A 19,200-nucleotide genomic window follows, 5' to 3' on the forward strand; every position below is an offset into this window, starting at 1 on the left:
GTATAAATGCTGCTAAATGCTGCTGACAAAAGCACCATATAATACCTTGTTTTTTTTTTGAAACAGAGTTTTGCTCTTTTGCCCAAGCTGGAGTGCAGTAGCGCCATCTCCGCTCACTGCAACCTCCGCTTCCCGGGTTCAAGCGATTCTCCTGCCTCAGCCTCCCGAGTAGCTGGGATTACAAGGCACCCTCCATCATGCCTGGCTACATATAATATCTTTTAAAAACAAAAGAAGATTACAAATATAAAATCAAATTGCCACTTCCCACCTATCTATTTCTCCTCCATTCCTTTCTATTAACTATTCTAAAGTTGGTTGAAAGATAAATCTTGGTGAAGATATGGAGAAAAGAGAACCCTTGCTTGCACACTGTTGGTGGGATGTTAATTAGTACAGCCGTTATGGAAAACAGCATGGAAGTTCCTCAAAAAATAAAAAAGAACTACTATATGATCCAGCAATCACACTATTAGCCAAAGGAAATCTGTATATACAAGAGATATCTGCACTTCCATATTCATTGCAGCATTATTCACAATAGCCCAGATATGGAATCAACCTGTGTCCATCAACAGATGAATGGATAAAGAGAATGCAATATATATACACAGTGGAATACTATCCAGCCTTGTTTTTTAAAAAAGGAAATCCTATCATTTGTGACAACATGGATGAACCTGGGGGGCATTATGCTAAGGGAAATAAGGCAGGCACAGAAAGACTAACAATGCATGATCTCACTTACGTGTGCAGTCTCTGAAAAAGTCGGACTCATAGAAGTGGAGAGTAGGATAGGAGTTACGTGAGGCGAGGTGGGGCAGAGGAGGGAGAAATTTAGGAGAGTTGGTCAAAGGATACAAAATTTCAGTTAAATGGAAGGAGTAAGTTCAAGAGATGTGTTGTTCAACATGGTGACCGTAGTTAATAACAACTTATTGTATTCTTAAAGACCACTGAGTAGATTTTAAGTGGTCTCACCTCAAAAGATGATAAATATGTGAGGTAATATGTGTACGTTAATTAGTTCTATCAAGCCATTTCACAATGTATGCGTATTTCAAAACATCATATACATGATAAACGTGTACAGTTTTTGTCAATCAATTGAAAATAAAGTTTGTATCATTTCTAAGCATATTGTATTATAGTACAAACACATGAATAATATATACAATTTTTATTATTTTATTTTTACTATTTTTGTTTAAAATTTTATAGAAGGCCGGGCGCGGTGGCTCAAGCCTGTAATCCCAGCACTTTGGGAGGCCGAGACGGGCGGATCACGAGGTCAGGAGATCGAGACCATCCTGGCTAACACGGTGAAACCCCGTCTCTACTAAAAAATACAAAAAACTAGCCGGGCAAGGTGGCGGTGCCTGTAGTCCCAGCTACTCGGGAGGCTGAGGCAGGAGAATGGCGGGAACCTGGGAGGCGGAGCTTGCAGTGAGCTGAGATCCGGCCACTGCACTCCAGCCTGGGCGACAGAGCAAGACTCCGTCTCCAAAAAAAAAAAAATAAAATAAAATAAAATAAAATAAAATTTTATAGAGATGGTCAAGATGGCTCACTCCTGTAATCCCAGCACTTTGGGAGGCCAAGGCAGAAGGATTGCTTGAGCCCAGGAGTTTGAGACCAGCCTAAGCAACATAGCAAGATCTTGTCTCTATAAAAAAATATAAAAATTAGCTGGGCGCGGTGAGTGGTGTATGCCTTTAGTCTCAGCTATTCGGGAAACTGAGGTCAGAGGGTTGCTTGAGCCTGGGAGGTCAAGGCTGCAGTGAGCCAAGATTCCACCACTGCCCTCCAGCCTAGGCCACAGAGTGAGACCCTGTCTCAAAAAAATAAATAAATAAATAAATAAATAAATAAATAAATAAATAAAATTCTATAGAAACAGTATCATACAGTCCTTTTCAATTTTGCTTTATCTTTTAATATTGTTTTTGAGATTTATCCATATAAGTATATTTGGTTCTTTCATTTCAATGGCTTGTATTATAATTTCTAATGCCCCACCCCTTTTTTTTTTGAGACATGGTGTTGCTCTGTCACACAGGCTGGAGTGCAGTGACTTGATCTCAGCTCACTGCAGCTTTGACCTCCTGGGTTCAAGTGATCTTCCCACCTAGGCCTCCTGAGCAGCTGGGACTACAGGTGCATGCTACCATGCCCAGCTATTTTTTGTAGAGACGGCGTTTTACCATGTTGCCCAGGCTGGTCTCAAACTCCTGGCCTCTAGTGATCTGCCCGCCTTGGTCTTCCAGAGTGCTGGGATTACAGGCATGAGCCACCACACCCGGCCATTTTTGTTATAAGCCATAGTTTATGCAACTAATTTCCCCTACTGAGGGTAGTTAGGTGGTTTCTACTTTTTTGCAGTAAATCTTCATATATTCTCTTCTTCATGTATCTGTGTGCGAGTTTCTCTTTTTTATTTGTATTTGTTGATTTGCAGGATATATGTCTCTTCCTCTTTACTAAGTATTGACAGTCTGTTTTCCAAATGAGTTAAATCAGTTTACACTCCCATTAGCATTTTATGAGAGATGCTGTTTCTGTATATTCTCAGCAACATATGGTGTAGTCAGAGATACATATACTTCTATACCAAACTAGGTATGTAAATTCCCTAATTATTAATGAGGTTGAATATCTTATATTTATTGACAATTTGGCTTTTCCCCTCTGAGAATTGCTAATTCATCTTCTTTGCCTATTTTTGTGTGTGTGTGTGTATCTGGTTGTTTGTCTTTTTTTGGGTTGATTGTAGAGACTTATTTAGGTACATATTTGGAATACTAATTATTTAATTTGGTTATATGTGCTACAGATATTTCACCAAGTTTTTGACTTAGCTTTTTACCTTGTCTATGTGGCCTTTACGTTACAGTTTACAATTTTAATGCCATCACATTTGTCAGTTTTTTAGTTTATGGCTTGCACTTTTGTGTTTTGTTGAAGAAATCTTTTTCTACCCTGCTTTCATAAGACTATAGCTCTTATTTTTAATTCTCAGGCTGGGCGTGGTAGTTCATGCCTGTAATCCCAGCACTTTGGGAGGCCAAGGAGGGTGGATCACCTGAGGTCGGGAGTTCGAGACCAGCCTGACCAACATGATGAAACTCCATCTCTACTAAAAATACAAAAAAATTAGCCAGGCATGGTGATGCATGCCTGTAATCCCAGCTACTTGGGAGGCTGAGGCAGGAGAATCACTTGAACCCAGGAGGCAGAGGTTACAATGAGCCGAGATCATGCCATTGCACTCCAGCCTGGATGACAGAGTGAGTCTCTGTCTCAAAAAAAAAAAAAAAAAATTCTCAAATATTTTATGATTTGTTTCCTACTTTAGGTCTTTGACTTAACTTCGTTTTTTGATATGATGGATTGAAACATAGGTTTTTTTCTTTTTCCTCTCTATCTGGTCAGTGTTTCTAGCATTATTTATGGGATGATTTAGTAATTCCATACTGTTTTATAATCTTATCTTTTACATATTGCAGGTTCCCATATGTACCTGTCATTTCCAGGGCTATTTTGTTTCACTGTTTGTCTTGCACCAACACCAACACTATACTGCTTTAATGGCAATCTTTATAGTAAATTTTCTTATCTATTTAAAGGAATTCATTTTCTTCCTCTTCTCACTCTTTTTGTTTTTCTCCTCTTATTCTTTACAAAGGCTGTTCTTGACTCTTTCCCTGCATATGAATTTTAAGATCAACTGGTAAAGTCATATAAAAATCCCTGTTGAGATTTTGATTGAAATTGAATTTCTAGATTTCTGAGGGGAGAATTGTCATCCTTCAGTATTGAGTCTTCTCAACATTAGCATATCTCTCCATTCATTTAGGTCTTCTTTTATTTTTCTCCATAAAGTGTTAATGTTTTCGTTATAAAGGTCTTATATATGTTTTATTCAAATTCTTCCTTGGCTGGACACCGTGGCACACCCTGAAATCCTAGTACTTTGTAAAGTTGAGATGGGAAGATGGCTTGAGGCCAGGAGTTTGAGACCAACCTGGTCAACATAGTGAGATCCCATCTCTTTTATTTTTTTATTTATTTATTTTTTTTTTTTTGAGACGGAGTCTCGCTCTGTCACCCAGGCTGGAGTGCAGTGGCCGGATCTCAGCTCACTGCAAGCTCCGCCTCACGGGTTTACGCCATTCTCCTGCCTCAGCCTCCCGAGTAGCTGGGACTACAGGCGCCCGCCACCTCGCCCAGCTAGTTTTTTGTATTTTTTAGTAGAGACGGGGTTTCACCGTGTTAGCCAGGATAGTCTCGATCTCCTGACCTCGTGATCCGCCCGTCTCGGCCTCCCAAAGTGCTGGGTTTACAGGCTTGAGCCACCGCGCCCGGCCTGATCCCATCTCTTTTAAAAAAGAAAAGAAAGGAGAGAAAAGAATCCTAAATTATTCCTAGTCACCATATAATTTTTTTGTGCTAATAGTGTGTTTTTAAAAACTTACATTCTATTTTAATTCTTGAGTATGTATAACATATATGTGTTTCCAAAATCAAAATTATAAAACAATGTACTCAGAGTCTTCCATCTCTGTCTGCACTGCCCTTTCCTTCCCTTGCCCTGGATGTAAACACTTGTGCTTTTATTTACTGTTCCAGTGTTTCTTTCTGCAGATATAAACAAATTCATAAATAGATTTATATTCCGCTACCCATTCTTATACAAATAGCATTCTGCTCCTGCTGTTCAACACTTTACTTTTTCACCAGTATATCCTGGAAATCACCTTATGTCTTTGGAGATATTCTTTGTTTTGTTTTTGTTTTTTGTTTGTTTGTTTGTTTTTGAGACCGAGTTTCACTCTAGTTGCCCAGGCTGGAGTGCAATGGTGCAATCTAGGCTCACTACAAGCTCCGCCTCATGGGTTCCAGCGATTCTCCTGCCTCAGCTTCTCGAGTAGCTGGGATTACAGGCATGCGCCACCACGCCCGGCTAATTTTGTATTTTTTAAGTAGAGATGGGGTTTCATCATGTTGCTCAGGCTGGTCTCGAACTCCTGACCTCAGGTGATACACCTGCCTCGGTATCCCAAAGTGTGGGATTACAGATGTGAGCCACTGGGCCCGGCCTGCTTTTTTTCTTTTTTCTTTCTTTCTTTCTTTTTTTTTTTTTTTTTTTACTGCATAGAGTATTTATGCTTTAATAGAGTATATATGCTTTATACTAAAGCAAATACTATATACATATCATATCTATGCTTTATCTGCATATATTTCTTTATATGTAGGCACCAAAATTCTAGTGATAAAAATTGGGTTGTTTCCTATCTTGTCATATCATAAATAATGCCAAAATGAGTAACCGTGTGCACAGATCATTTCAGTGTGAGATTGCTGAGCCAAAAGATAAATGCTTATTAAGTTATAATTTTGAGCTAATGGTTGCTGGTATATAAAGAAATGATACTGATCTTTTTTCAGTAGGATTTCTTGACTTTTGTATGTTGACGTTCAGATCATTTTGTGGTAATGGCAGTTTTTTTTTCTTTCTGATCATGATGTATTTTTATTTTTATTTATTTATTTTTTTGAGATGGAGTTTAGCTCTTGTTGCCTAGGCTGGAATGCAATGGCACGATCTTGGCTCACTGCAACCTCCACCTCCCAGGTTCAAGCAATTCTCCTACCTCAGCCTCCCGAGTAGCTAGGGATTACAGGCATGGGCCACCATGCCTGGCTCATTTTGTATTTTTAGTAGAGACAGGGTTTCTCCATGTTGGTCAGGCTGGTCTTGAACTCCCGACCTCAGGTGATTTGCCCGCCTCAGCCTCCCAAAGTGCTGGGATTACAGGCGTGAGCCACCGCACCTGGCCATGATGTATTTTGTTTGTTTGTTTGTTTGTTTGTTTGTTTGAGTTGGAGTCTTACTTTCTGGCCCAGGCTGGAGTGCAGTGGTGTGATCTCAACTCACTGCAACCTCCACCTCCCAGGTTCAAGCAATTATCTGTCTCAGACTCCAGAGTAGCTGGGATTATAGGCACACACCACTATGCCTGGCTATTTATTTATTTATATTTTTAGTAGAGACAGGGTTTCACCATCTTGCTGGTCTTGAACTCCTGACCTTGTGATCCACTCGCCTCGGCCTCCCAAAGTGCTGGGATTACAGGCATGAGCCACCGCACCCGGCTCATGATGTCTTTTTATATTTTCCTTGTTTTGTTCTTTCTATGACCTCTAAAACAACGCTGAATAGAGATGGTGATAGTGGGCATTCCGGTCTTGTTTCTGACATTAGAGGTTATATACCATCATGATTAGGAGGTGCACTGTAGAGCAAACTCCCTGGGTTCAATCCTAGTTCTGCCACTTTCTCATTGTGTGATCTTGAACAAGCCACTTATCTTTTCTGTTCCTCATTTCCTCATTTCTCTCTCTCTCTTAAGTTCTCTCCATATTCCAGTACTCCTTTTTTTCTCTATAAAAGGGGAATAATAATTGTACCCATCCAATAGGGTCATTGTGAAGGTTAAATGACTGTGTATATTATATATATATGAGATATATCTTATATGTATTATATAACATATATGTATTACATATACTTTATATATATACATATTAGAGCAGTACCTGGCAGATACTGAGGATGATACCAACCCATATTTGTACCATTCATTATTATTGTTACTGTTACTGGGTTTTTGATTACTCCTATATATCAGGTTATCAGGTTAAGGACATTCCCTTTTATTACTAGCTTTCTAGGAGTTTTTATTTATAATAGATGTTAGAAATACTTATATGAAATCATTTTCTATATTTTTGAGATGGTTATTTTATCTCAAAAATATGTTAATGTGGCAAATTCTGTAAGATATTTACCCTAGTTACAACATCCTTAGATCATTCCAGGATTAATCCTACTGGTCAAAATTTGTTTACTTTTTTAATATGTTGATGAACTCAATTTCCTAATGTTTTGTTTAGAATTTTTACCACGTATGTTCCTAAGCAAAGTTTAGCATACAGTTTTCCTTTTGCTTACCATCATTGCTGGTTTGCACAACTTCCTAATTTGAGCTGGGGAGTTCTTCTATTTCTATTCTTTGGAACAAATTGTATACCATATGGATTGGTATACAATTATTTGAGAGTTTATAAAGCTAATCTGTAAAGCAGTATAGACCTGAAACTTTAGTTAAGATTTCCTTTTCTTAATCAGTGAATTCATTTTATTCACTGGTCACAGTCTCTTGGGTTTTCTTTCTTTTCTTTCCCCTGCCCCCCACAAGATGGGAGTCTCACTCTGTCATCCAGGCTGGAGTGCAGTGGTGCGATCTTGGCTCACTGCAACCTCCGCCTCCCAGGTTCAAGCAATTCTTCCACCTCAGCCTCCTGAGCAGCTGGGATTACAGGCGAGCACCACAAAGCCTAGCTAATTTTTGTATTTTTAATAGAGATGGGATTTCACCATGTTGGCCAAGCTGATCTAGAACTCATGACCTTAAGTAATCTGTCCACCTTGACCTCCCAAAGTGCTGAGATTACAGGGGTGAGCTACTGTGCCTGGCCTGGTATCTCTTCTGACACCTTCATTATTCAGAAATGTGTTTAAAATTTCCAAATGTTTCCCAGGTTTATTATGAACTCAGTGTGTCTCCCCTCAAATTCATATGTTGAACCCCTAACTCCCAGTGTACTATATTTGGACATGGAGGCCTCTAAGGAAGTAATTAAGGTTAAATAAGGTCTTTAAGGTGGGGCCCTAATCTGATAGAGTTGGTGTTCTTGTTAGAAGTCGGACCAGAGGCTCACTCCCCGTCTACTCAAGCTCACAACGAAGAAGTCGTGTGAGCACACAGTGAAATGGCAACCCTGCACAAGCCAAGAGAAGAAGCCTTAGAATGAAAGCTACCTTGCTGGTTGAGGGTCCAAAGTCTTCTCCTTTTGTACTGCGTGTGACCCGTTCAGTTCAGGCTGGATGGCAGTGTTTTTACCAATATAATTCTCTTAAAAACATCATGCATTTCTTATTGGGGTCTATTGCATTAGGGAAAACCACCCTTATATATCTCTTTGAGATAAGCGCTTCTCTGCCTTGGGTTTCTGCTCTTGCCTCTTGAGTGACAACACCTTAAGCTTCATGAAAACCCTAAGGTGTGACTGGATGGTTTTTGATAGAGCATCTTATAGCCACCTTTCCCCACCTCCAATTTCTCCTTTATACCATGTTTTTCTTACATTGTCCTAGATTTGATCTTTCCCTGAGACATTTCTTAATTTTAGCATTATTTGACAACTGAAGAGGCAGAGAATGTTCAAAAGCAGTAAATCCTGTGTCATTTTTAAGATACCTTCCTTTAGCTTATCTCTTTTCTCTCATCTTTTACTTTAAGCATCAAGAAGAAATCAGGCAGTATGTTCCTGCTTGGACATTTTCTTAGCTAAACGGCACAACTCATAAGGTGCCTTTTTTTTTTTTCTCACTTAAAGCTTTTTTTTTTTTTTTTTTTTTTTTTTGAGACGGAGTCTTACTCTGCTGCCCAGGCTGGAGTGCAGTGGTACAATCTTGGCTCACTGCACCCTCTACCTCCCGGGTTCAAGCAATTATCATGCCTCAGCCTTGTGAGTAACTGGGATTACAGGTGCCCACCTCCATGTCCAGCTGATTTTTGTATTTGCAGTAGAGATGGGGTTTTACCATGTTGGCCAGGCTGGTCTCAAACTCCTGACCCCAAGTGATCTGCCTGCGTTGGCCTCCTAAAGTGCTGGGATTACAGACATGGGTGACCGCACCTGGCCCTCAATCTTTTAAGTCTTCATCTTTAAAACCTCAAAATTCATTAGGCTTCTACTAATGGTTTCTTCTTGGCTCTTCAGGCTTTCACCAACTCTCTCCTCACATTCATTCACATTTTTATGGACTTTTCAATATCAAAGCCACTCCCACATTTTAGGTTCCATTGTGGCAGCACATCACTTGCAGGTACCTGAGTCTTTATCATCTATTGCTGTATAACAGATTATCCCAAAACGTAATGACTTAAAACTGTGATAAATGTTTATTATCTCAAACAGTTACTGTGGACCAGAAATTTGGGAGCAGCTTAACTGAGTGGTTCTGATTGGGAGACTTGCATGGGGTTAGATGGCACCTCAGTCATCTGAAGGCTTGACTGGAGCTGGAGGATTGCATTCAGGGATGGCTTATACACCTGGCTGACAAATCACTGGTGGTTGTTGGCAGGAGGTTTCAATTTCTTGTCTCATGGACCTCTCCGTAGTGCTGCTCAGTGAGGACTAAACTCTGATTTTTTATCTTGCACAAATTCCTATCTAAGAGGTCTGGGGAGTCATGCCCTACAAATCATAAAGTCTCATCAGATGGGTTTTATTTAACCCTATATATCATAATTTACTTTCCAACCTGACTCTGGCATAGCATTGAGACAAAGAAGAAAATCAACGTATTTTACCTCAAAACATGTTGATTTGCCATATTTCGAAATAGCCCTGCAAAGCTGTTCTTTGTGGAGGAAAATTTGTATATGTCAAGAATCTCTATTAACATAGCTAGATCTTTTTCTTCCAGACCCTCCCCATCCTAGAGAGATTAACTAAGATCTGAATAGGAAACACTGGTCATTGTTGTCTCTAAGGGCAGCCACTGTAAGACTTCAAAATAACTTTTCAGGACATGGCTGTTGGCTTCTCCCAGAGTGAGTGATCCAAGAGCAAAGCAGAAGCCTTTACCTCCCCTTTGGATATCATTTCTGCAATATCCTCTTTGTTAACAGGGCAGCCCTATTCAGGCTGGGATGGAAATACACAGGGGCATAAGTTTAGGAAAAGAGAGTCACTGGAACTGTCTTGGAGTCTGTCTGCCACATAATCCAACACGCAGATAGTGATTTTATGTTACAAAATGGAGTTTGTTTTAATATACATTTTTTTAGTTTCAAACGAAGTATATGTCAGTTACATTTAAAAAATACCAAAAAAGCAAGAGTATTTTTTTCAGAATACTCTAATCACCTTACACTTTCAAACCATCACATTTCATACCTAGCTGTACATGTCCTAAAACTTTTACATTTTAAATACTTTGTTGGTGGAAACTTTCTAAAGTATATTTGAGCATGCTTTGAACATGTTTTCTTGTCATTTTAAAGTATTCAAAAATTATCTTCAATTATGTCAAGGGCTTTAAATAAGCACTGCTTTTTCTTCTTATTCTGCTGGTGGGCAGAGGTTCTTCACAATACCTACTCTTCGATGCTGAGTTTTTGAAGGGGCTATTCCTCACCCCCCAGAGAAGGCCTTTGTGCTTTAGAGGGGCTTTGAATGGGAAGCACTTGGAATTCAGAAGCAACTTAAATCCGTAATGCCTCTATTTTCTATTTCTACATTAATGCCTTAATGTAGGTTAACCAGCTTGGGAGATAAATCTTATATAGCTACTCTTCTAAGCCGGCTTTTACATAAACACAGCCCACACCTTACATCCCTTCTGAAACCAGAGAGCCCAACTTCTAGGATCACAGTTCCACCTGCTTCAGCAGGGAGCCTGGTGCCCTTGACAGCTCTGTCCTACTTGTTCCAGAAGGACTAGTTCACGTTGAATAGGGAAGGTGGTCACCAAATATTGGACATTGAGTCTAAGAGAGTGCACTGTTTCTCTTCTAAGAGCCATTTCTGGAAAGACTCCGTAGTGGAGCTTTCAGAGTCTGAAGGAGAGAAGAGAAACTGACAAAGCCCCAGCTTTGGGGCCCTTATGATCTAAATACATACCCCACCATCACCCTGTTTTCCTCCCTCTTAAAAGGAGGTAGTCTTGGCCGGGCATGGTGGCTAATGCCTGTAATCTCAGCACTTTGGGAGGCTGAGGCAGGCGGATCACCAGGTCAGGAGTTTGAGACCAGCCTGGCCAACATGGTGAAACCCCGTCTGTACTAAAAATACAAAAATTAGCTGGGTGTGAGGGTGCGTGACTGTAATCCCAGCTACTCAGGAGGCTGGGGCAGAACATACAGATAGGCAAAAGGAAGAAAATAAAAGTCACCACATTTAACCACTGTTTACATTTAAACATCTATCCTTCCAAACAAGTTTTCATTTCTTGTTTATTCAGAGAGCTGGGGGGAAATCCTTTTTTCCTACATCAAACATAGTTAGATAGACCATTGATTGGTTGATTCTTTATGAACTATTTCCTAATTTGGAAATAAGTGAACAGGTACAAAAAACATTAGGCAAAAGTTAAAATACTATGAAGCATCCAGCCTGAGCAACATCGTGAGACCCTGTCTCTACAAAAAAATTATCATAATAATTTTTATGAAATATTCATGTTTTTCTCTTTGCTTCTTTCCTTCCTTCCTTCCTTTTCTTTCTTTCTTTCTTTCTTTCTTTTTTTTTTTTTTTTTTTTGAGACGGAGTCTTGCTCTGTCGCCCGGGCTGGAGTGCAGTGGCTGGATCTCAGCTCACTGCAAGCTCCGCCTCCCGGGTTTACGCCATTCTCCTGCCTCAGCCTCCCGAGTAGCTGGGACTACAGGCGCCCGCCACCTCGCCCGGCTAGTTTTTTGTATTTTTTAGTAGAGACGGGGTTTCACCGTGTTAGCCAGGATGGTCTCGATCTCCTGACCTCGTGATCCGCCCGTCTCGGCCTCCCAAAGTGCTGGGATTACAGGCTTGAGCCACCGCGCCCGGCCCTTTCTTTCTTTCTGACAGAGTGTCACTCTTGTTGCCCAGGCCCAAGCAAAATGGTGTGATCTCAGCTCACTGCAGCCTCAGCCTCCTGCGTTCAAGCAATTCTCCTGCCTCAGCTTCTCGAGTAGCTGGGATTACAGGCATGTGCCACCACGCCTGGGTAATTTTGTATTTTTATTAGAGACAGGGTTTCTCCTTGTTGGTCAGGCTGGTCTCGAACTGCCGACCTCAGGTGATCCGCCTGCCTCGGCCGCCCAAAGTGCTGGGATTATAGGGGTGAGCCTCCGCCCCCAGCCCTCTTTTTGTTTTTGTTTTTTTCCAATTAAATGAAGATAGGGATGAAAGGAGATGGTAAAGAAGAAGGAAGAAAGTTTGGTGTAGACACAATGTATAAAAATAACAGGCTGGGTGTGGTGTCTCCTGCCTGGAGTCCCAACACTTTGGGAGGCAGAGGTGAGAGGATTGCTTGAGCCCAGGAGTTCTAGACCAGCCTGGGCAACATAATAAGACTCCATCTCTAAAAACAAATTTAAAGAAATAGCCAGGCATGGGGCACACACCAGTAGTCCCAGCTACTCGGGAGGCTGAAATAGGAGGATTGCTTGAGCCTGGGAGATCAAGGCTGCAGTGAGCCATGATTGCACCACTGCACTCTGTCCTGGGCGACCCCATCTAAAAAATAAATATATAAATAAATTAAAATTAAATGAAATAAGAGATCAAAAGTCAACTAAAATTAGGAGACAATGTGTTTTAGACCAATGGAGAGTAGCAGGGCTAGCAGAAAAGCCACGTGGACCAGCATATTTTTCCTCCACATAGCTGCCCGCTTGGAGGGGCCGTGAGTACAATGGTAATGCCGAGACCAATTAGGTTAGTGGTATAGACTGGAGTCTGGTGCTGATGAGATCAAGGGGATGCAGAAATCACTGTGTTAAGCAGTGAGTGTCCCTAAAAGTTTCTGATCTCAGGGCAGGAACAGCAATTGGAAACAGATGCCTCAAAAATGCATTCGGTTAGTCCCAAAGGCAGCTCGGTGAAAGTAGGAAAGACCCAGCGTCACCTAACATCACTCGCAGGGGAAAAATGCCCTGAAGCTTGTATTCCACTGATGGTTGTTACAGCTCTTATGTGACTGTACATGATAACCATTTTAGTTTGTTGGCTTCTTTGAATTACAGGTCAAACTGCCTTAATATTTGGTACAAGAATATTAAACTATGTCATCAATTTGTGCGAAGGTAAATTTGACTTCCTTGAACGGCTCTCAGACAATTTGCTCCTGAATATCATTTCTTATCTGGATCTTGAAGACATTGCCAGGCTTTCCCAAACATCACACAGATTTGCGAAGGTAACGTTCCATTATTTTATGTCTATATAGAATTTTCCATGTGCTTTCTAAAAAGATTTTTTAACATAGCAATCATTTGTTGAGTACTAACTTTGTAATGGGCACTGTCTTAGGTGCACAAGCAGCAGAGATGAAAAGACATTTCTCTCCTCAAAGAACTTACAGTCTTATAGTAGAGATTCAGGTACACGCAAATAATTACAATCCAGCGTGATCAGTTCAACAAGGGATGTGTATGCAATGTACAAAGATAGTGCAAAGTGATTTTCTCTGCCTGGCTTCACAGAAGCAGGTTACTTTATCTGGCTTTTGAGGGTGAAATTGGTGAGGACAGGTGATCTGGGTTTGGGGGCATTCCAAGGCAGGGAAAAACCAAGCAGAAGCATGGTGGCATAAGAGAATAGGGCACTTTGGGAGGCTGAGGTGGGTGGATCACCTGAGGTCAGGAGTTTGAGACCAGCCTGGCCAACATGGGGAAATGCCGTCTCTACTAAAAATACAAAAATTAGCCGGGCATGGTGGTAGGCACCTGTAATCCCAGCTACTCAGGAGTTTGAGGCAGGAGAATCACTTGAACCCAGGACGCAGAGGTGGCAGTGAGCCAAGATCTCACCACTGCACTCCAGCCTGGGTGACAGAGCAAGACTCTGACTCAAAAAAAAAGGAGAGAGAATAGGGCAAGGAGGACTACCTGACATCCGTTTCCATTTCTTCTGGTAATAGCCTTTGTGCATTGCCTGTCTCCTAGTATGTGTTTTGGTGGGCTGTCCATTGCAGTGCCCCGTTTTCTTCCTTGCCCGAAGCTGACAAGATGCACTGTCTCACTGCTTCACATCCTCAGCAGAATAACCCAAGAGCAGGAAGCACAGTTAGTGCTGATTTCAGCCAGCCAGTGAGTGTCAAGGCTTCAGTGTGACCTTTGTCATTTGCACTCCCTGGATCCTGGAAGATGCCTTGGTCCCTACCCCTTCAGCTGTTCCTTCAATTCTAGACCCCCCAACCCTACCCCACAGTCACACACATACTAATTTTCCATTAAATCTCTTTTTGGCTTAAGTTAATCAGAATGGGAATCTATTGCTTGCAACTGAGGAAGCCTGACTAGCTCGGTATTTAGCTGTAATGTATTGGGGCAATGTCCATTTGTAAAAGAACATACAACATTTTCCAAGATGATTTAAAACATAATCTTATTATCTAAAAAGCCAACATTTTTTCCCAATAATGCAATAAAATGTCTTGATTTAAAAAATCAATTTTAGTTCAGGCACAGTGGCTCATGCCTGTAATTCCAGCACTTTGGGAGGCTGAGGAAGGAGGATTGGTTGAGCCTAGGAATTTGAGATCAACTTGGGCAAAGTAGGGAGATTCCATCTCTACAATACATTTTTTTAAAATTAGCTGAGTATTATGGCCGGACACGGTGACTCATGCCTGTAATCCCAGCACTTTGGGAGGCCGAGGCGGGCGGGTCATCTGAGGTTGGGAGTTTGAGAACAGCCTGACCAGCATGGAGAAGCCCCGTCTCTACTAAAAATACAAAATTAGCCAGGTGTGGTGGCACATGTCTGCAATCCCAGTTACTAGGGAGGCTGAGGCAGGAGAATCGCTTGAACCTGGGAGGTGGAGGTTGCAGTGAGCCAAGATCGCGCCATTGCACTCCAGCCTGGGCAACAAGAGCGAAACTCTGTCTCAAAAAAAAAAAAAATTTGCTGAGTGTCATGGCACGCCCCGTGGTCCCAGTTACTCTGGAGGCTGAATAGGAGGATCACTTGAGCCCAGGAAGTTGAGGTTACAGTGAGTTGTGTTCACACCACTGCATCTCAGCCTGGGCAACAGAGCAAAACAACCATGTCTCAAAAAAAAATAATTTTAAGTTATATATATATATATTTTTTAGACAAAGTCTTGCTCTATTGCCCAGGCCAGAGTGCAATGGCGTGATCTCAACTCACTGCAACCTCCCCCTCTTGGGTTCAAGTGATTCTTGTGCCTCAGCTTCCCAAGTAACTGGGATTACAGGTGCCCACCATCATGCCCAGCTAATTTTTATATTTTTAGTAGAGACAGGGTTTCCCCATGTTGGCCAGGCTGATCTCAAACTCCTGACCTCAGGTGATCCACCCACCTCAGCCTCCCAAAGTGCTGGGATTACAGGTGTGAGCCACTGTGCCTGGCCTTAAGTGATATAATATTATAGTACTTAATATATTCCTTTTGACTGTGTGTGTGTATATATACATACATGTATGTATACATGTATACATTTTGAGACTATCTCAAAAAAAATTATATTACTTAAAATTATGTTTTTTGAGGCAGGGTTTTGCTCTGTTGCCCAGGCTGGGGTGCAGTGGTGTGAACACAACTCACTGTAACCTCAACCTCCTGGGCTCAAGTGATCTTCCTATTCAGCCTCCAGAATAAGTGGGACTACAGGAGTTCAAGAGCAACCTGGGCAACACAATGAAATCCCACCTCTCTTTTAAACATTAAATATGTGTGTGTGTATGTATGTGTGTGTATATATGTACACATACAAACCTTCACATGTATGCCCGAACCCAAAATAAAAGTTAAAAATATATATATGTGTATATATATGTGTGTGTATATGTGTGTATCTATGTGTGTATATATCCACATATGTGTGTGTATATCTTTTTTTTAACTTTTATTATGGGTTCGGGCGTATGTGTGAAGGTTTGTTACATAGGTAAACTCATGTCACAGGGGTTTTTTGTATAGATTATTTAATCACCCAGGTTAATTATTAAACCCAGTTCCCTATAGTTATCTTTTCTGCTCCTTGCCTTCCTCCCACCCTGCACCCTCAAGTAGGCACCAGTATCTATTGTTTCCTTCTTTGTATTCATAAGTTCTCATTATTTAGCCCCCCAAAATATATTTTTTACTTGATTTTCCTCCCTAAAAATGGAAAGCTGAAAACAAGTACTATTGTATATATTTTTGTCATTAAATAAGTATCCTAAAGTTGAAATATTGTGCTTGGTGCTGATAAGAAGCTGATTATTAGGGCTGGGCACAGTGGCGCACGCCTACAATCCCAGCACTTTGGGAGGCCGAGGTGGGTGGATCACCTGAGGTCAGGAGTTCAAGACCAGCCTTGCCACCATGAGGAAACCACATCTCAACTAAAAATACGAAAATTAGCTGGGTATGGTGGCGCAGGCCTGTAATCCCAGGTACTTGGGAGGCTGAGGCAGGAGAGCTGCTTGAACCCAGGATGCAGAGGTTACAGTGAGCCAAGATCACACCACTGTACTGCAGCCTGGGCAACAGAGTGGGACCGTCAAAAAAAAAAAAAAAAAAAAGAAGAAGAAGAAGCTGATTATTCATACTTTAAATGAACTACGTAAATAAAATATACTAGTGGGGATCTAGTAAAAGTTTCTTCCCTGTTGCCAGGGCCTGGATTTGATTTTCTATCAAATCCTTCTATTTACTTTCAGTAAATTTCTGCTCCTGCAAGTGGGGAGGGTTTGATAGGAAACAGCAGCAAGTGAGTGACTTCTGGTATTTATTCCTCATGCTGAGCGGCTGCCTTCTCTCCAAGTTTTACTCACTTCCACTATTACTTTCACTCTCAGCGTCCTGCTATTATTTCAGTGCAGTCTTGAAAATATTCTCCTTAATTTAGCCAGTGCTCTAAAGTAGGGCTTCTCTAGGTTGCTGATTTCAGCCCTGAGCATCTTTACAGAGCAGAATTATTAGAAGATGGAGCATGACTCAGGGCTGCTGCTTTTATTCTCCCCACATAACACTAATCACTTTTGTTTTGTTTTGTTTGAGTCCCAGTCTCTCTCTGTTACCCAGGCTGGAGTTCAGTGGTGAGATCTCGGCTCACTGCAACCTCCACCTCCTGGGTTCAAGGGATTCTACTGCCTCAGCCTCCTGAGTAGCTGGGTGGGACTACAGGTGCTTGCCACCATGCCTGGCTAATTTTTGCATTTTTAGTAGAGACTGGGTTTCACCATATTGGCCAGGCTGATGTTGAACTCCCAGCCTCAAGTAATCTGCCTACCTCAGCCTCCCAAAGTGCTGGGATAGGCGTGAGCCACTGCACCTGACCAACCACTTTTTTTTTCTTATTTGCACACAGGGAAAGAAGGAAAACCACTTATTTCTGTTGTCAATCTAAGTTTTATCTGTGTTCCATTTACCTATTACACACTGAATTTATAAGTTATTTTCTTTTTCTTTTTGAAACAGAGTCTCACTCTGTTGCCCAGGCTGGAGTGCAATGGCACAGTGTCGGGTCACTGCAGCCTCTGCGTCCTGGGTTCAAGCAACTCGCCTGTCAGCCTCCTGAGTAGCTGGGATTACAATCGCCCACCACTGCGCCCGGCTACTTTTTGTATTTTTAGTAGACAAAAGTACTAAATTTTTGCTGTGTTGGCCAGGCTGGTTTTGGACTCCTGACCTCAGGTGATTCACCTGCCTTGACCTCACAAAGTGCTGGGATTAAAGGCATGAGCCACCGTGCCCGGCCTTATAAGTCATTTTCATTTAACTACTTTATAATGAAAAAAGGCTTCCTTTTCCAATTCTGAGGGAGAAGTTTATTACCAAATTATTTGTGTCCAGTCCAACTCCTTCCTCTTACCTCAGGGAGGGAGGTGCTCCTCTCCTGTTCAAGTTCAGTGCTACTTGACACCTGGTTCTAGGGCCTACTTCTGGGAATTTCACTTATTTCCTTTCTCTTCTGTTTGTTATTGTTGTTACTATTGTTTTTTTAAGAGACAAAGTCTCACTCCATCACCCAGGCTGGAGTGCAGTGGCCTGATCTTTGTTAACTGCAATCTCTGCCTCCCGGGTTCAAGCGATTCTCATGCCTCAGCCTCCTGAGTAGCTGGAATTACAAGTGCAAGCCACCACACCTGGTTTATTTTATTTTATTTTATTTTGTTTTGTTTTTTGTTTATTTTTTGTATTTTTGATAGAGATGGGGTTTCACCACATTGGCCAGGCTGGTCTCGAACTCCTGACCTCAAGTGATCAGCCTGCCTCAGCTTCCCAAAGTGCTGGGATTACAGGCGTGAGCAACTGCTTGGCCTGTTGTTTTTTTTTTTTTTTTTAACTTTCAATTACCCAGTTTCCCCCATGTTGACATCTTACATAACCATGGTAAATTTATAAAAACTAGGCAATTAATATTGGCTACAATACTATTAACTAAAATACAGATGTTATTTGAATTTCATTGGTTTTTTCAATAATGTCCTTTTGCTGTTTTATGTCCAATCTAGCTTACTGCACTGCATTTAGTAATTAAATCTTTCTCTGTTTCTTTCTCCCCGTACATTAATTTTTTTTTTTTTCCTTTTTGAGACACGGTCTTGCTTTGTTACACAGGCTGGAGTGCAATGGCGTGATTATGGCTCACTGCAACCTCCATCCCCTGGGCTCAAGTGATCCTTCCACCTCAGCCTCATGGGGAGCTGGGACTACAGGCCTGCGCCACCACACCCAGCTAGTTTTTGTATTTTTTGTAGAGACGGGGTTTTGCCATGTTGTGCAGGTTGGTCTTGAACTCTGGGGCTCAAGCCCCTGCTTCAGCTCCCAAAGTGTTGGGATTACAAGCGTGAGCCACCATGCCCGGCATTAATTATTTTTCTGAAATTAGTTTCATCCTTCAAAAAACAAAAACTCTTTATCCTTATCCAATCTCTCTTCTTCAAAAAGGGTTGACATAGCAGTTCATGCCCAGCAAACCAGCAGCATCAATGACTTTATAATCCATGATGAAAGGAGACTAATAAGGATGGTATAAAGTTTCTGATAAAGCTAAACTTGTTTCATTTAAATGACCATCTTTCAGTGGATGTTAGGTCTTTCCTATTTTGGGGATGGTTAAAATGTTCCTTCTTGGCCGGACACGGTGGCTCACACCTTTGGGAGGCTGAGGCAGGTGGATCACGAGGTCAGGAGATCGAGACCATCCTGGCCAACGTGGTGAAACCCTATCTCTACTAAAAATACAAAAAATTAGCCAGGCATGGTGGCGTGTCCCTGTAGTCCCAGGTACTCAAGAGGTCGAGGCAGGAGAATCGCTTGAACCTGGGAGGCAGAGGTTGCAGTGAGCCGAGATGGAGTCACCGCACTTCAGCCTGGAGTGAGACTCCATCTTAAAAAAAAAAAAA

At 41.6% G+C, this 19,200-nt stretch overlaps 1 protein-coding gene across 1 annotated transcript in view; it reads left to right on the forward strand.

Moving 5' to 3' along the window:
- The window catches only part of FBXO36 (F-box protein 36), a 97,096-nt gene that overhangs the window by 67,743 nt on the left and 10,153 nt on the right, over positions 1-19,200 (forward strand). Inside the window, exon 4 of the mRNA XM_023193927.3 lies at positions 12,864-13,036. Coding sequence (XP_023049695.1) covers positions 12,864-13,036 — 173 coding nt within the window. The remainder of the gene's footprint in view (positions 1-12,863; positions 13,037-19,200) is intronic.

The sequence above is a fragment of the Piliocolobus tephrosceles genome, chromosome 11, assembly GCF_002776525.5.
Source record: "Piliocolobus tephrosceles isolate RC106 chromosome 11, ASM277652v3, whole genome shotgun sequence".
Lineage (NCBI taxonomy): Eukaryota > Metazoa > Chordata > Mammalia > Primates > Cercopithecidae > Piliocolobus > Piliocolobus tephrosceles.